The sequence below is a fragment of the Nothobranchius furzeri genome, chromosome 11 (genome assembly GCF_043380555.1).
Source record: "Nothobranchius furzeri strain GRZ-AD chromosome 11, NfurGRZ-RIMD1, whole genome shotgun sequence".
NCBI classification, from domain to species: Eukaryota; Metazoa; Chordata; class Actinopteri; order Cyprinodontiformes; family Nothobranchiidae; genus Nothobranchius; species Nothobranchius furzeri.
The window spans coordinates 60,518,278-60,536,749 of NC_091751.1; the positions used below are offsets into that span (position 1 = coordinate 60,518,278).

The following is an 18,472-nucleotide window of genomic DNA, read 5'->3' on the forward strand; positions in this document are numbered from 1 at the left end:
TACTCCCAGCAATTCTGACTTGGAAAAAAAAATCATTAAATGACTTTTATTCCCGTCATTTTTCATCATGCACTCTTCAAGAATCCATCATAAATAGGTTCTATTCTGATAAGTGCCCCCTCTCCTCTATAAATACAGGCATGACACCTCTAATGCATTTCCAATGGCACTGCTGTGGTTTAAAAGTGGCTCCTGCGCCTGCTGAGGATACACTTTCTATTTTCTCTTCCATCAGAAGCAACTCAACAGCCCCCTTCCCCCCTTAACTCCCATTTCCTACTTTAGCTCATCATATTTCAACAGCCACTGGAGGGTGAGGCCACTGATTTTTACATCTGATAGCAAAGCCCCCATCTCTCATCCTCACTGTGCTCCCCGTCTCTCACTTCAGCAGCCTCCTAATTAAGTTTTGGTGAGGAAGCTGGAGTGAGCGACGCACGAGAGCTCGGATATTAATACGGCTTCTCCCTAAAAATCCCGATGATGAGCTGCTGTTGCAGTTTTGATTTCTACTATTTGCTGAACGAGAGTCCCACTGAGCACAGGGAGTTTTTATTCTCTTCTGATTTAAGGATCATATTAACTATATAAACCTTTATGGCCTAGTTCCAGATACCGTAGTGATTGTTTTCTGTTTTCCTACTAGCCATGTGGTCATATAAACAGGATGATTTGGTAGTATAAACCTGTTCGGAATTCGTTTTTTAAATTGTGATTTTGGAGAATAAAACAATAAAAATAAAGTAAAACACAACTCACTGGTTGGTATATCTGAAGCACAAAGCTTTATCAATTTTCCATTCTCTGTGTGCTTTACAGAATGTATTTAAAAGCTCTACTTTATCACATTTATCAGCTGTTTTTCTCTTTATGTGATTTTTTTTAAATTGGAGTTCCAGATAAAATATTTTATATTATGAGAGGTTTTGTCTTTGCTGTATACCAGAATAATAGTTTTGGCAATATTAAAGACTTTCTTTGGGTGGAGAGTGAGTCTCTGCCTCAAACCAAGGAGTTCTTGGGCGTCTTAGTAATGGGAGAATGTTGAATCATAGTTTTCTCCAATATTAAAGGCTTGGCTCTGACAAGTCATGATAAAGAAAATAAAGCTTTTGGTTTTGTGGTCCTTTTTGTGTTCTAAACCTCCTGCCCCAAGTGGAGGAGTTTAAGTATTTCGGGGTCTTGTTCACGAGTGAGGGAAAGATGGAGCGTGAGATCGATAGGTGGATTTGTGCTGCATCTGCAGTCAGGGCCAGATTAACACTTTGTTGTACCCTGGGCAACAATATTCAAGGGCCCCATCATCACGACCCGAGGATCACCATAATGTGGTCACATACAGAATATTTTACTGTAATATGTAGTAAATATACTCAATACTTGAATGCCTGACAAAACGTAACCCGCCCAGGGTAACCTTTGACCCACCTCGTGTGGACTGACCAATGAGGAGAGGGTCTTAACTTGAGGCCCTCTCTTCATTGGTCAGTCTGCATGAGACTGACTCTCAACTGACGTTCAGTCATAGGCAGCGAAGCGTCTCTGTGCAGCGCAAAATCCCGGGCGGACAGTTTGTTTAATACAGGGTGATCATATTTCCATTTCCAAACAAGAGGACAGGGGATCTGTGCCTATGATGTCACACTATGGCAACGCCACACAAACCATGTTGGGACCCATTTTTTGTAAGAACTAAATTGATATCAGATTCTGCCAATAAAAGGGCTCTAAAACAATTCATATGTAAATATTTTGCATATTTAATGCAAAATCTCATTTTTCTGCTTTAGTGCTGCAACAAGGTTTTATTAATAATAAATTATTATACCTTTTGTTTTACTACAGCATCGGTACGCTTCCTGTGCACTGATTATTAAGGATGCTTGTTTCAGCTGTGAGATTAGACGATAGGATCAATGAGAACATAAGTTGTCACACACTCCATGGAAACTTTCAGAGAATCCACAAATAGTGGCTTTCAAATGGTTTTGTTACTTTTTGCAAGTTTAGAAAAGCAGCAGATGAGACAGCATGTCTGATAATTTAGTTCCTCATCTGATAATATTAGAACATGTCAGTAATGTCTGAGGGGCTTTTATAAACACTGTATAACTAACACTACTGGAGAGGGTGTGAATTACACAGAGGCTTCTGGGGAGCCCAGTTATTGGGGGGGGGGGGGGGTTGGGGCATTTTGCCTTGGCCCCCAAAATGTCTTGAAACGGCCCTGGGTGTGTGACCGAGTTTTGAAGGTGACCTGAATTGTATCAGATGTATAAATATTACATGTGTATAACTTATTGTTTTATACAAGTAAAAATGTGTAGTGTAGATAAATCTACCTACATTTTACTTTTCAACACTTTGTTTTGTTTTCTTGTTTTTATTTTTCCTGTCCTGTGTCTCTCATCTTCTTGCATGTCCTCTTAATTCTCCAGAAAATCTGTTGCCTGGATTCTTACTTTTTCACCTCAGCAGTTACTTTTGAGCAGATCAAAGGGATCTCCTGACCGCAAAGTGCAGAGCGCGTTTTCGATGCTGCGTGAGGTGAAATCACCGCAGTGCAGGTGATGAGCTCTGCAGTAGCAAAGAGCTTCAGGCACAAATAAGACAGAAAATAGAGAACATGTGCAGACATGAACGATCGTGTGCTAATTATAGTTTTTTGGTTGCGCCACTTTGAGAATGGACCGTGTGCTGGAAGCAGCTGCCTGGATCGCTGTGCAACAATGCGCTGTGCCGCTCTCTGCTCAAAAGAGTCCAAAAATGATATAATATAGGTAGAAAACTTTTTTCCGGCTCCCCTGGATGTGTAGGATATACAGCTCCCCCATAATTCGATCCCTGCTTCTGGATGAAAAGCCGGACATTTTCATCAATACAAGAACTCGCAGTCCGGACGCGCCGGACAGAGAGTGAAAAGTGGACACGTCCGGGGAAAACGGACCACCATAGTCCTCATAAAGCGGGAAATTATAGATACAGTATTTTGCTCGTGCCCTGGGCCCTTTAGAGTTCGTGGGCCCTGGGCAATTGCCCAGTTGCCCTTATGGTTAATCCGGCCTTGTCTGCAGTGATGCGGGCGTTGTACTGGTCCGTCGTGTTGGAGAGAGCTGAGCCAGAAGGCACAGCTCTAGATTTACCGGCTGATCAACATTACTACTCTCATATATGATCATGAGCTTTGGGTAGTGACCAAAAAAATGAGATTGCGGACACAAACTGCCTTAATTAGTTTTCGTAGCAGGGGGCTGAGATTGGGTGAGAAGCTCGGTCATCCGGGAGGGGCTCGGAGTAGACCAGCCAGTTGAGGTGGCTCGGGCATCTGATAAATATGCCTCCTGGACGTCTCCATGGTGAGGTTTTCCAGGCATGTCCAACCGGGAGAAGGCCTACAGGAAGACCTAGGACACACTGGAGAGACTATGTCTCTCATCTGGCCAGGGAATGCCTTAGGATTCCCTGGAGGAGCTGGCCCAAGTGGCTGGGGAGAGGGAAGTCTGGGCCTACCTGCTTAGGCTACTGCCCGGCCCGCGCAACCCAACCCCGATAAGCGGCCAAAAATGGATGGACGGATTGATGGACCTCATTCCTGATTAGGCTAAGATCTCAGATCCAAAAAGGGGAAATGAGATTCCTTCATATGGTGGTCAGGATCAGCTTCAGCGATATGGTTAAACAAAATTAGGCAGGTGCATAAAGTTGGGCACTATTGTCATTTTATTAATTCCAAAACCTTTAGAACTAATTATTAGAACTCAAAATCATTTTGGTATGCTCAGTGACCCTTGACCTCCATACATAGGTGAATCCAATTATGAGAGAGGGGGCCAATTGTAAGTTTGCCTCCTATGAATATTCGATGAAAAGTAGCAACATGGAGGTCTCCAAACAATTCTAAAAATAATCTGAAAACAAAGGGGAAGGATACATAAAGCTGTCTCAGAGATGTCAGCTGTCTGTTTCCACAAAGTTCAAGTTAAGGTTTGAAGTTGCAGACCAAGAAAAAGAGATTGCAAGTCTTCAAAGTATCCTGCTCACCGATCCACAAAGTCCCAAGTGCAGGTCAGCAGCACACCGTCTGTAAACAGTGGTGGTCACACACTGCTTTCAGAGCAGCAGTGTGTGAACACCCAAGCTGCATTCCACTTGAACTACTGGTGCCTATCAGCTGCCTCTGGAGTCCCGCAGACCAAAAAGACCCAATGGGTCTCTTTCTTCAGCTTGACAGAATCCCTAACTGCTGGTGTCCACCAGCGGGTTTGATGGTTAACACCAGCTCCGGTCAGTCGTCTTGAAGCTTGGAACATGACCCACTCTGACTCAATGTACCCGCTTTCCTCAGACATGTTCGATATTCTGTCGGTGGTGGGAATTGAAGATCATTCTGACAGAAGATGCCACCCGATGTTCCCAGCAGACCCTCACACTACATTTAGACCTGCCAGATCTGATGTGGCATTGTAGTGGTCTGTAGGGGTGAAGAGAGAGCTGAGCCAGAAGCAAAGCTCTCGGTTTACCAGTAGATCTATGTTCCAACCCTTATCTATGATCACAGAAACGTTTAGATGCTGTGATTTCTGCAAAAGGAAGATCTACTGAATAATTGAGTTAATTTCTTTTTTGAAGTGCCCACATTTATGCACCTCCCTAATTCAGTATAAACAAATATTGCACGCATTCCTTTCACTTCTCAAACATCACTGTGTGTCTCCTATATGATATAATTAACTGATATTTTTTATTGTAACAACCAACGATTTATAAAGGAAAATCATGAAGATTAGCAAGGCCTCCCAAACTTTCATTTTCTGCTGTAAATACATTAAATGTGCGTTAAGTCAAAGTGGTTGACACTGACACATCTTGTTTTCTCAAACATTAAATACCAATAAAAACAAATTTATTTAATATAAATAATATTTAACCTCGTAATTTTTAGGAATTTGTACGACTGGATGCTCATTCCATTCAGATTACAAGACAGTGGTAAGGGAGTTACATTGGTCCTCCAGAGGTTTCATTAATAACGTGATTTGTTTGTCTGCACGTTGCAGCTGTTAACTAGCCTAGTGAACTAGACCAAATTCTTGCTTTACAAAGAATGGTCTAGGCATGCTCCATTGGAACCTCAGCAGCTCCTACCAGGACTCTGGCTAGCCAATCACAGCTCTCTAGAGGGGTTTCAAACATATAAAGAGCTGTGATTGGTCCATAATGGTGGGCCAATCATAGTGCTCTATCTGCTTAGTGAACAAATCACAGAGCTTTATCCGCTTTGTGGGCCAATCAGGGCACTCTATATGCCTGGTGGGTGGGATGATGCAACAGAGTGAAACAAGAGTACGTCACATTCTTTGTCCAGTGGAATGCGGAGATCATTTGAAAGACAACGGTAGAACCCGCCCCACAACCGAGAGCCGTCAATGGAGTGTTGCCAGACTAAATAATACATTTATTTAGTCTGGCTTGCCAGGCTAGCTGTTAACAGTATGTATGCATCAGATGCAATGTCAAAGCTATTGTGAGGTTTTTATTGAGAATAATTTTAATTGTCAGCTCTGTCACCAGTTTGGTATGCTTCTGTGAAGTTTATTTCCTGCTGCAAAAAATCACTCTGACCTTTTGCTCATTCTTCTATCATGTTGTCAAAAAAACATATGCTGATGCCTTTTAATGAGCATTTTTTATCTTATTTCTGTCTGTACAAAGGCTAAAAACAAACTGACTAATAATTTCACTGCAGCCATCAAAAGCATTCTATTGGGAAAACATAATTACTGCACAAAAATAATCCTGAAGAGTTGCATGCATGAATGATCCAACAATCTGCTTAAAATATGTAAATTCTTAAAAGCCTAAAAGAAACAGAACTTGCACCAAGATTCCCTGATTTTGATTGTTTGTAGGATTTTCTACAACACTCAAATTTGGATCTGTTCCAAAACTCAGCTGCAAGAAATCTAAAAGAGCTTTAAATCTTTAAAAAAAATTCAGTGGGTTAGATTTTCTTTGATTCGTTTAGTCATTTCTGTCCGACAGGTCCGTCTGAAAAAATTTGCATATTGTGACATGTAATGTACTGATAAACATTAGACTTTCATATATTTTAGATTCATTACACACAACTGAAGTAGTTCAAGCCTTTTATTGTTTCTAATATTGATGATTTTGGCATACAGCTCATGAAAACCCAAAATTCCTATCTAAAAAAAATTTGCATATCATGAAAAGGTTCTCTAAACGAGCTAATAACCTAATCATCTGCAGTAAAATACAATAAATTCGACCAGCTTCCTCTAATGATACTTTAGGTGTTTTACCTGGAAGCAGAGGACATTGTTTATATTTTATTTGCACAATATCAACATTAGCCTAAATGTGACAATACGTTTTCATGTCTGTTCCTTCCAGTTAAAAGATTTAAGTGCTAGCTTTGGCTATTAGTCAACAATTCCCTTTTTTTTTTGTTCCAGCTTTTAGCTCAGCCATCCATTCTCTGGATGGAGCAACACAGCGGAGCGATTTTGTCTCCATCCTCAAGGAGTTTGGGAATCACTACGTGCAGGAGGCAGTGTACGGCTTCCAGGAGTCCTGCACCATCTGGTACCCCAACAAGCTGGTTCAGAGACAGCTGTGGCTTGAGTACCAGGACATTAGCAAAGGTAGGAAAAGCAAACTCATGTCCTGATAGTTGATGTGATGGATGTTTTATAGGTGTTCTAGTGCATAGATGTGTCGGTGTTAATAGTAAAGTAACTGCTATCATTTACTGAAAAAAATATTGATCAAACACCTGTTTGGTTTCATTTCTATTTTTATAACCACTGATCTCAATCATGGTCTTTTCCCCATGAACATCTGCCCCATATCATTCAAAGTCTTCCTTAGAAACGGATAAGTTAGGGAAAAATTTGGATCCTATAAAGTTTCTTTTTCATTTTATGCAAGTATGACAATTGAAAAACAACACAGCGGTGTATCGTCACCAGTGATGCACCGATATGAAATTTTTGGGCTGATACCGATATCCTATATAAAGATCACTGTTATGGCCGATAACCGATGTTTGCCGATACCAATATGCTGACATTAAGGCTTCTAAAATCGGCAGATCTTGTATAGAACGAAAGTTATTGAAGCTGAATTTACGTTATTATGTACACACAACACACACATTTACGCTTCTGAGATGATTTCATTCACTGTTCACATGACAAAACAAATACACATCACTCCCCTCACCCTCTGAAACAGGCAAACAAATGGAGACAACATGGAAAAAATATTGGTTGTTAAAATCGGCCCAGTTTTATTTATCAAACCGATACGATATGTTAAAAAATGACTAACATCGGCCGGTACCGATATTGATGCCAATATATTGCCCATCCCTAATTGTCACTGTGTGCTTTGTGATCAACCATCATCGAGCCTGAATCAGCCACACTAAACTGAACAGTGCTAGATGTTTTCCACCAGTCAAACAAGCCTTGTCTCAGCTTTTTGAGCAGTCATACTTCGTTTCTCAACTTGTTTTTTGGTAACTCACATCTGTGATGGGTAATAAATAACTCATCTCTCCTGGCCGCTTCACCTCAGTGCCTCCAAAATGTTCTCTGTCCGTTTGCTGTTTTCATCCCGGCCACTTTTGCTCCGTTTGCTTTTCTTTGTCTAAAGGCGACCTGCTCCGTGTTGATCTGCTGGCTCTGAGTTACCTCTGTGATGACTGATGACTTGTTTTTTACAAGCATACTCACACAAACTCATTCATCTTTCCTTTTGGCCTCCCTTTCACACATCTGATAGAAATGATCCAAAATCACTTAACACGGGAGTTTAAAATGAAAGCAATACAATATTTCTAGATGAATGAAATGTCATAATCCTTTTTGTAATTCTCAAGAACATCACAGAATTTGTAAAGTAGATGAATGATTACTTGATTTTGTGTGTTTTTATCATACTTATGCATTTACTGCTGGTGCAGTTGGGAGCACTGTTGTCTTGCTGCAGAAAAGGTTGCAGGATCATATCTCGGCTGTGTCCTTTCTGTGCAGATTTGGCATGTTCAGACATGCCAATGCATATATGGTTAATACCGTAAATCCCTTTGGTTAAATATGTGTGCAAAACGAATGCATTTAAATTAAGCTTATATTTTATAGAAATGTTGCAAAGCACAGATACTGACAAAACACAAATTTTTAAAGCATGCATTTTTTAACATGTCTGCTTTACTTTGAAATACATACAGAATAATTTTATGGAACTAAAATGTAATTGATAAAGAACTTCAGAAAAATAAGAGGTGATGGTCCCATGTTTTGGGTGGTTCAGTCCAAAGCAGCATTTTAACAGTTTGCTTTGTTAAACGAACACATTTATTGAGACAAAGACTTTTTTTGACTGTTAATCAAACTAAATAGAACAAATTAAAGCTTGTCTAATATTATAATCCCAGGAGTGCATGATATCCAATTTTTTTTTAATTGTTAAAAAAATACCTGAATATTTGCATTCCGTCATGCAGATTATATGGACATTAAATGAGGGCTGGTGCATTTGCTCTCGGTGACAATAATTGGGAGTTAAAAGAAATTTTTGTTCTCAGACAAGGAAAACCTAACAAGAAGAAATATAATCAGGCAAATATTATACATAATTTTGAATTTTATTAAATGATAAGCTGCAGTGACTGTTAAATATTGAAATGCAACTAAATAGTTGGACAAAAACACAATAGCTTCAGATTTAGGTCATGTACAACTGTTTTTCTGAACAGGTGCTAAATTCAGTCAGAATTCTTTTTTATGAGTCTGTCAAACTGAAATAAAGTGTTTACGCCTGGCTCTGAGGATCTGAAATGATTCCGTTGAAGTGGGTAACTGTTTCAGCTTGGCCCGGGACTATCCGTTTCTAGGAAAATAAATTGATTCCATTGGCAAAAACCTGAAATCAGAGTCATCTTTCTTAATCTCTTCCTGGCATCTTGGAAACATTCTGCCCTTTTGCTGATAGTAATGAGCTCACAGGAGAGTTTGATGATCCATGTCTTCACCCTTTGCTCCAAATACGAGATGAGTGCTACCTTCCTCCATATTCAGGGCGAGGTCTGGCCTGACTGCACTCCACTTGTCTGCTGATTTGGTCACAGCTGCTGCTGCTAGTGGGTTTTATAGGAGCAATATGTAAGCATTCTACAGTGAAATGGTCACAAAACAGTCTAATGTCTCAATTATAATAATAATTATGGATTTAATTTATTTATCCTTTAAAAAACAGAAGAGGGAAGTAATTAATATGTTCAATCAGTAAGTTTGTGAGGTTGCCGTGTCCCTGGCAAGCTAACGCTGCTGCTCGAGCATTTGTAATTTGACACTGGCCAGCAAAAACTCCAGAGTTGTTTAACGAATCAAAGCCAGCAAACAGGAGAAACCCAAAAGTTATTTATTGTACCCCTAAGAAGCCACGGCATCTTTTTGTTTCACTCAAATATTGGGTGTAGAAGGCTAGAGGCTAACGTTGAGCTAACAATGCTAATGGTGAATTAGAAACTCCAAAAATATTCTCAAGCTACCTTTTAAGTTACCAACAACTCAATATTACAGTAAAATGAATGTGTGACATGAATAATGAGTCAATAATGAATGTTTTATGTTACACCCCTCTATGGGCTCAGCTAGGAAGGTGAGGGGAATAAACATAAGATGGACCAGTCTAACAAAAAGTGACCCTCGTTGGGGAGGAAAAGGCTTGACCAAGCAAAACCAAACTCAAAGTGTCCTTGTAATTTCCAAGGTTTTATTACAAAAATGAAAGAACCAAAAGAAGGGCCAAAAAACCCTTACCTAGGACTTAACTAAGTTATCTTTAATTAACTGAAAATGTCCAGAGGACCAACCACTCTAAATCCTAAATCCTAAATAAATTTCCTTTAGTTAAAAAAAAGGGGATGAAACTCAAAAGGGGAAAAATCTCACCCTTAAATTAAATAAGGTTTGTCTAAAAGACAAACAAATACTGAATTAACTGAAGTTACTCAAACAACAAAAATAGCTCAGGAAACTGAGACTTCAAAAGGGGAAGAATCCCCACCTGGTAATTTACCACAAGGTGGTCTAGCAGACACACCAAAACCAAGAACTACCGCTTAACTGCGAATATCCCAAACAACAAAAGGTTCTAAAGCTGCTTCTTCACAAGAAGCAAACCACAACCTGGTATTAACCACAATATCTCTGGTAACCGCCAACGGGGAGACACACGTTGCCTCTGCAACTCCAAACATTTCTCTCCCCTGATGAGCTACAGCTGGCCGCTTTTAAAGGGCCGGCTGATGAGATGAGAAGCCCCGGCTGGCCGACTGCCGCTCCGGCACTGTCCATGGTCCTGAATGAAGGACAGCGTTCCCAAGGCGTAGCTGTCCGTGGTGCTGCGCTGCTGCACAGGGAACGGCGCGGAGCACACCACTGGGCTTCAAAACGGCTGCGGCCGTAACATTTACTTTCTGAGTCGTTCAGAACTATAACAGCTAGGTAACAATAACAAGAGCCTAAAATTCCTCCCCTACCAGTTGGCTCATGGGTCCTCGAAACAAAGAAAAAATGAATTCAAGTCAATGGGGCTAAAAGAGCTACTTTCATACTTCAATCCAAATTAACAATGTGTGTTACAACTGTATCCATCACATAATTTGATAATTATTAGCTTGTAAAATGTTTTAAATAAAATGACCACACATCAGGCGTTGCGTATGTGACGTAACCACAGAATCTCCTCTCCCCAGCGCAGCGTGCTACTTACCACATGGCCAGATTTATAGTGGTTTTCTCCACGTTTAATGCCCCTTCGATCATCCTGGAAAATTTTGAAGCTGATAAACTCAGCCATTTTCTTCTCCTTGTCCGGTTCAATGGCATCAATATGGTGACCTGCATTTGTAGTTCTTTTCACACAAACCTAAAATAACTTTTGACATTGTTTGAAAATAGGTACTTTCTTGCCATCAAAATGTGTCTGATATCATATGTGAAGTCCATGGCACATTTCAAATGGGATCCAAAAATTGCTTTTATAGCCCCCATTGACTTGCATTCATTTTTTATTTCCAGGGACCTATGGTCCGGAAATAGATGGGCGTGACTTAGGCTCCCTATAAGACGGCAAACAACTACGCTTCCTCTAATGCTGGAGATATATTACTGTAATAAGTGTAGTAAGTGTTCCCTATCTTAAAACACCCAAGAGGGCTAATCTTAACTTACTGTGTATGTATTTGCTTATCGTCTAGAACAGGGATTCCCTAAGTGTGGTGCACGCACTCCTGGGGGTGCGCGAGCTGCCTCTAGGGGGTGTGCGAGGTGAAAAGTGGAATGGCTGCGGAAATTAGAGAAGTCTGTCATATGTCACCATTAGCGTAGCCAGAAACTCATTTGTGGGTGAGCCTAAGAAAAAGTAAGTGGGCCCAATAAATGTAATTGAAAACAAGTATATTTTGCTTGCGTGTGTGTGTGTGTGTGTGTGTGTGTGTGTGTGTGTGTGTGTGTGTGTGTGTGTCCTCCGCATGTGCCCTAGCTTCATAATAATGCGCCGAGCTTCAGCGCACTGACCTGCGCATGCTGTCAACAGCAAGATATGCTCCGTATTTGATTATTTTTAACGATGTTGGAGAAATCTGAAGGTGGTGAGTCATTCTGGCAGATTGTAATTAACACCCTGTCTCATGCAGGTGTTCTGACGTTTTAAACCTCACACACAGAACATTGTGGATGTAACTAAATAAATCAAGAAAAGATTCCCATCTGAGCATTTTAGCATTATTATATTATTATATCAGCACACTGACTGTGGGACAGCATTCTAAACATGTCAAGCTATTAACAGCGTGCTGCAGATCTGAAGTTCAGAGTGCTTCTGTCAGAGGTCAGACGCGTTCCAGCAGAACCACGGCTCACGGGTGCACATGTGAGCACATCTGGGCTGGGCAGAAGTAATTTTACAACATTGGTTTAAATAGCGCCAATAACGAGACACAGTGACTGGAGCGGCTCATGGAGCTGTGCTGCACACACACAGACACACACACACACACACACACACACTGATTCTACAAGCGCACGCTGCGCTGTGCCGTCAGACTGGAGGCAGAAATGAGCGCTGCCGCTTCCGTGATAAAAAACTTTTAATAGGTTTTATAACATTTTTCATTCAAGGTCATATTAAGATATTAGCTTTCACTTTGGGATGACGTATTAAAATCGAGTCCGCTCCAGCCAGTGACTCCTCGTGAACCTGACCACAACTCCTGTTACTGCAGCATTTGTTATTCCAGTCCGCGTGGCAGCGGTTCCCAGATTCAGCCACACCATGAAACAGCGATAAGTCAGTCTGAGGCAAAAGTGAACCTCATGGCTATAGCTTTTCCATCTTTTCCCCTATAGACATTTGATTACGCACAAGTAGGTGATCAGTTCAGGTTTACGCAAAGCAGAAGGAAGGAGAGAGCTCTGGTTAAACGTTCCTGCTTCAAGAAAACCGTTAAATTGCATTGTTTATGTGCAACCTGGGCACTCTAAATATTGATTTAAAATTAAATCAAAGGAAACTGTAATGGTATTGAATGTTTATTAATTACTATTTCAAAAATACATAATACATAAACATAAAAATGAAAGTGATGGGGAAAAAGGTCGATCATATTTTTTAACCCTGTCTGTCGAGTGACTGTTTAGCGTGACGTCTGATATATATATATATATATATATATATATATATATATATATATATATATATATATATATATATACATAGCCATGCCCTGATGTGGGGCTGGGGGGTGCGTCGACATGGTCGGGACATAGAAGGGGGTGTGCGGCTAAATAAGTTTGGGAACCACTGGTCTAGAATCTTCTGGTGCTGATCCATACCTGGCAAACAGCCATGAAACTCACAGAACCAGAGTGTGAACACAGTAACTAAATTTGACCACAGAATGTCATTCTTACATATTGCAAAACTTTAAAGTATGTTGAGTTGGTTTCTTTTCAACTAACAATCTTAAAACATCTAAATATATTCTTCTTGTAAATCATTCCAATTTATTTTGCACACATTTTAGATTCTATAGACAATTTCTTAAAAGTAATTGCTATAAATCTTAACATTTAATGGACATGATCAGAATTTTATCAAATGATAAAATGGTTTTAGAAAAGACTCAAAAAGAATTTCCTTCAGGACACTTTTGGACTACCAAATCCATTATTTGGTTGTACATCATTTGGATGCTGGTCTTTCTTGGAAGTTTGGTTCTTTAGATCTTAAATATTTGTTTTGCATTTGTGCACCAGCTGTGAATTACAACTCAACAGACCTACAAGACCTCAGTTGGTGACTGAAACGAGCTCCACAGTCTGTAAAGTTAATTGTAGTCATACATCAGTGGATTCCTAATGACCCACAGACCTGAAATCAGACACAAGAAATACACATTGTGGGACACCGACTGCTCTATCAGTCATGTTTGTGTAGATTTCGCCATAGCTCATTAACTATGGCCTGTGTGTGTGTGTGTGTGTGTGTGTGTGTGTGTGTGTGTGTGTGTGTGTGTGTGTGTGTGTGTGTGTGTGTGTGTGTGTGTGTGTGTGTGTGTGTGTGTGTGTGTGTGTGTGTGTGTGTGTTAGCCATGCGCCTTGTCTGGGTGATTAATAGCACTTTCCACCCCGCACAAGGTTTTGATGTGAGTTTCCTATTGTCAGACATGACCTCAATTACCACGTCGGAGATCAGACAAGAATAGCATGAAAGCCGCTGCTGCTCTGTACATGTTTTGACAATTTATCATATTTGGAAAATGTATTTGATCTGAAAGGTAATTTCTGCGGGATGGTCTTTCTTGGAAGTTCAGTGAATGTAATATGTTGTCAGACTCTCCTTATTTTTGTCTTTGTTGTGGTCTGAAAAACTTTTTACTTTTCAGGCAGAAATAATTTGTTTTGACTAGATACTGAACATTAGTGCTGTTAGAAACCAATAGAAACTTATCACAGCTGTTTTCTCGTTTCACACAGCTCCACTGATCGTTTTGAAAATCTTTAGAAAAACATACCGGTTCATTATTCTAGAAACCAAGGGTGTATGTTACTCATCCCTATTCCATGTTGATCCACCACACACACACACACACACACACACACACACACACACACACACATATCCCCACCACACCCTGAGCTCTGTCATTAGGTTTTCACAAAAATTCACAAAATGTTTTATCCCAATAGCAGTGTGTATAGTATCAATGTTGTTTAAAACAATGATTTTCTTGGACTGCATTAAATTGTATAATATTATATTATCATACTTATAATCATCTTCAACATTATTATCATCATCAACATCATCTTTATTTTTATAGTGCTTTATTGGGTCCAATTACAGATGGCCTAAAGAGACAACATATCAAAATCAATTAAAGCAACAAAAACACACACAAACATAATGCAATTCTAATATAGTATAGCTATAAATATATTGTGGAGATAAAAAAATATACGAAAATAATTAATGAAGTAGTTCTCTGGCATTTGTCTAAAAGCCTCAGCCGATAACATGGCTTGTTTCGAACCCAACGATTGGACCATCTGGTAGTCTGCCTCACTGAACCACCACATACTACACGAGAAACTATCAGAGTCTCAAAAAAATGTATCATTTGAAGTCACGAACAAGAAAAGACATTTGAACGCAGAAAATGGCGACTGGTATTTAGCTTTTTTTTGTGTGTCTTCTGGCAGTGCTGGCTCCAGTATCAGGCAGGCGTGGTCTAGAGATGATAGCAGGCGGGAGGGGTGAGAGTTCTGTGATCGTGTCTGTGTTTAAAAGCTAGCTTGTTTTGCAGATTTGCTATTACAGATTTAAAAACTGAGAAGGAAGCACGTTCCAGAGGCGGGGCCAGAACTAAGAAGGCTCAGTCACCTTTCAATCTTCATCTGGACCTTGGGATAGCCATGAAGTGGCTGCGCTCGGGAACTGTTTTATAGTTTTACCCCTTAAAGCTGAGTGTCAATCAAGGAGGCATTGGGTCCCATTTTTAAAGTCTTTGTTATGACCCATCCAGGATTGTACCTCAATCTCCCAGTCCCAGAGTGGACACTCATACCAATAGGCCACTGAAAAAAAGAAAAATACAAGATAAGACACTTGGTGTTTCTCAATGTCAAGGCGCCTGGCCTAGCAAGGCGCCTTGCTTACGAGGAACTGTCCTTCCTTGTTCAATGAAAACGGGTAAATGGAACAGACTTGCATCACGTGATCGTGGCATCTGTTGCAGTCATTTAACATCATGTGACACGGGAGATAACGTTATATTTTATACGTATAAGTTTCAATATAAATATATAACAAGACTTTTACTTTATAAAGTGTGTATATATTTGTTAAATTAAATATGTACGCGAGTTACTACCTGCTAGCCACCGAAGCTGCAACCACTAAGCAATTAACCAACCATAGAAAAATTCTTTGCATCTAAAAAAAAAAAAACAATAACACATTTCAGATATCAGCTCGATAGCTACAATTAGCTGACTTACATTTAAACTTGAAATTTGTCCTTGAAGTAGCTGCTGTATTCTGATCTGCCATCTTTTTGAAAATACTGCTGTGCATTCTGGACATTTTTTTTTACCAAGGCTAGTCTACAAGACACCTCACATGTATCCTTGCTCAGCTAGCTAAACAGCTAACAAACAGAGATTAGACTCCTCGGTAGAATATGAACATTGGAACACGCCTTGGCTGTTCCCGGTGATGCATCTCCTAGTCAACTGGGGCGGGACCAAGACATTAAGGTGAGGTTCCTTGACATTGAGAAACACCCACAATGTGCAATTGTGATGGCAGACAGAAAATGGCAGACTTTGTCCTTATTCCTCTGGAACTAAGTTGTGCAATAAACTCTATCCTATCCTTTTTATTTCCAAAGACAATAACTTCAGTCTTGTCTTTGAGGACGTTTGACTGCATCCAGTCATTGACTTGCTCCAAACACTGACAGAGTGAGTCTAGGGAACCACAGTCACTAGTGCTAAGCAGGTCTGGGTGTTATCCGCATAACAATGATGGACAACGTTGCTATTGTATATGACCTGACCCAGGGGGAGCATGTAGAGACCGAAGAGCAGTGGTCCAAGAATTGAGCCTTGGGGGATACCACATTTGCTTTGATTTGTGATCACCAATAGAGACAACATTAAATGTCTTTCAGATACAATCGGAATCAACTATAGGCTGTGCCTGATAGCCCCACCCATTTTATGAGTCTATCAAGAAGGATGTTGTGAACCCCAGTATCAAAAGCCGCACTGAAATTGAGCATCACCAGCCCAGATGTTTTGTGTGAAACTGTAATGAATGAGACAATAGTTTACAAATGTTGGATGTTTTCTTACATGAGCAGTTTTCAGATGTTAAAATGCAACTAGATATTAATAATAGATGCATTCAACTAGAAAAACAGCATTAAAAACATTGTGGGAACGAACCCTGCCGGTTCTGAGATCGTTTAGTGATCTGTAAGATTCTGAATCTGCTGGTCCATGTTTTAATAAACATGTAGCGTCTGCCAGATGGTAAGCTGTTTGTGTAAAGGAGACGATGGATAAGGTAGGAGAGATCTTTAATGATGGTTCCTGCTCTGGAGATGTCGCATGAGGTGGCCAAAGCCTCCAAAGAGGGTATGAGACAACCAGTGACGTTCTTCACCTTAATCCATCTTTATGTCTGCAGCAAAGCAGCTCATGAACCATTGCAACAATCAAAGGAGGATTTTTTTGTTGAGGTTTATAGAATCTCGCCTGCAGTTTAATTTTTGTTTTGCAAACACGCACACACCTGTGAGAAACACTTAGACTGGTAGACTTGGTCAGCAAAACAAACAATGCGGAGACACTTGGTTGCAATTTATTAGAGGTTTGTCAAATATCATGCAGCCCACAACTTTCTTAGACCGTGTCAGAATGCACTTATGGGCTAGGTTGCTGCATCAAGCTAGTACAACACTAATATTATGATTTGTTGTAGCATAGACAGCATAATGCATTTTTTATCATTTCTGGTTTAATTTACTAATGACCAGATCAAACTAGAGTCTATGTGATCATATGACCATCAAGCATCTCAATACAACGTGTCTGACATGGTTACAAATCTTTCTAACAAGGCGTTGGGCTCCAGAGCAAACTTTCTACTAGTCTTTTTGCTTAAAAAACAATTTACAACAACAGCTAAATGTATGCTTACTGTCTCTTAAAACAGTTTGGACATGTTGCACTGATGTTAATATTAATACATATGTGAATATTTACCTTGGGTGTTATTAATGATGCTTTTTTTTAAGGTGAAACTTATTAAACTCATGAAAAAACATTGAGTTGTTCAGCTCAGAACTTGTGAAAAAACAAAATTTCTGTCATCAAACATTGTGTGGGCTGTGCCGAAATATATCAAAAAGAGCCAGCAAACTTTTAGGAAAGTTCTTCATAAGAGTGCCACTACTATCTGAAAACATGGATGTGAATATGATTAGCCTAATTTACTTTGCCTCATCTCTTGTTTGCAGAGTGGCCTGTCACAGCACATTTGCAGGGACGAAGTTTACGTAGAAAAAGCTTCAAAAAGATACTTTGGAGATCTATCAGAGCACTCCGGCAAAAACCCAAAGTAGAACATGCTTTATTAGCAGAAGGTGACAATTTAGAGCTTGCCTAATTGCTAAATGTCACATGATATTCAAATTACTGATGTCTGATGCAAATTTTTAAAAACAAGGAACCATTTGTGTGCAGTTAGCAGAGCCTTGCAGAATTATAGCCCTACATATTGTTTAGTAATACTCCTCCTAACCTTCTTTCTCAGTGAAATCACCATGACCTCCCCTACTGAGTCAAATGTTTACCAGCCTCCCCATGTAGTGTTGCATGTTTGTGTGTGCTGTGTGATCCACCTGCCTGAAGCCAGGTTAAAAAGGTGCCTTATTTATTCTATTAGAGCCTGTCATTTTTACAAAGATGCAGTCGGTAAAGCCTCGCTTCGGGAAAATAGGAGAGGACAGTGGGGGTGGGGTGGGGGGGTGAAGAATAGCAGGAAAGACACGTGAGAAATTATTCAGAACTGAGCCTGACTCATGTGACCTCTCTACACCCACACGCAACACAAACACCTGAGATTAACACCACCTGCCCTGCCAAGCTACCAACTGAGAATAGCACTGCTGATTTCTGACAACACGCCTCTGTGTGTGTGTGTGTGTGTGTGTGTGTGTGTGTGTGTGTGTGTGTGTGTGTGTGTGTGTGTGTGTCTGTGTGTGTGTGTGCTTCATTCTTTGTGTTTTCGGTATTAAGAAACAATGGAGATTCTAATACAAAGGCCATGGACCTCATTTATCAACCGTACTTACGCACAGATCTGT

The 18,472-nt window shown here is 40.1% G+C and overlaps 1 protein-coding gene across 7 annotated transcripts in view; it reads left to right on the forward strand.

The window, feature by feature from the left end:
* Window positions 1–18,472, forward strand: part of astn1 (astrotactin 1) — a 556,409-nt gene that overhangs the window by 356,239 nt on the left and 181,698 nt on the right. For all 7 annotated transcript variants that reach the window (XM_054746696.2, XM_054746699.2, XM_054746711.2 and 4 more), the window contains one exon: window positions 6,477–6,665. In XM_054746696.2, coding sequence (XP_054602671.1) covers window positions 6,477–6,665 — 189 coding nt within the window. The remainder of the gene's footprint in view (window positions 1–6,476; window positions 6,666–18,472) is intronic.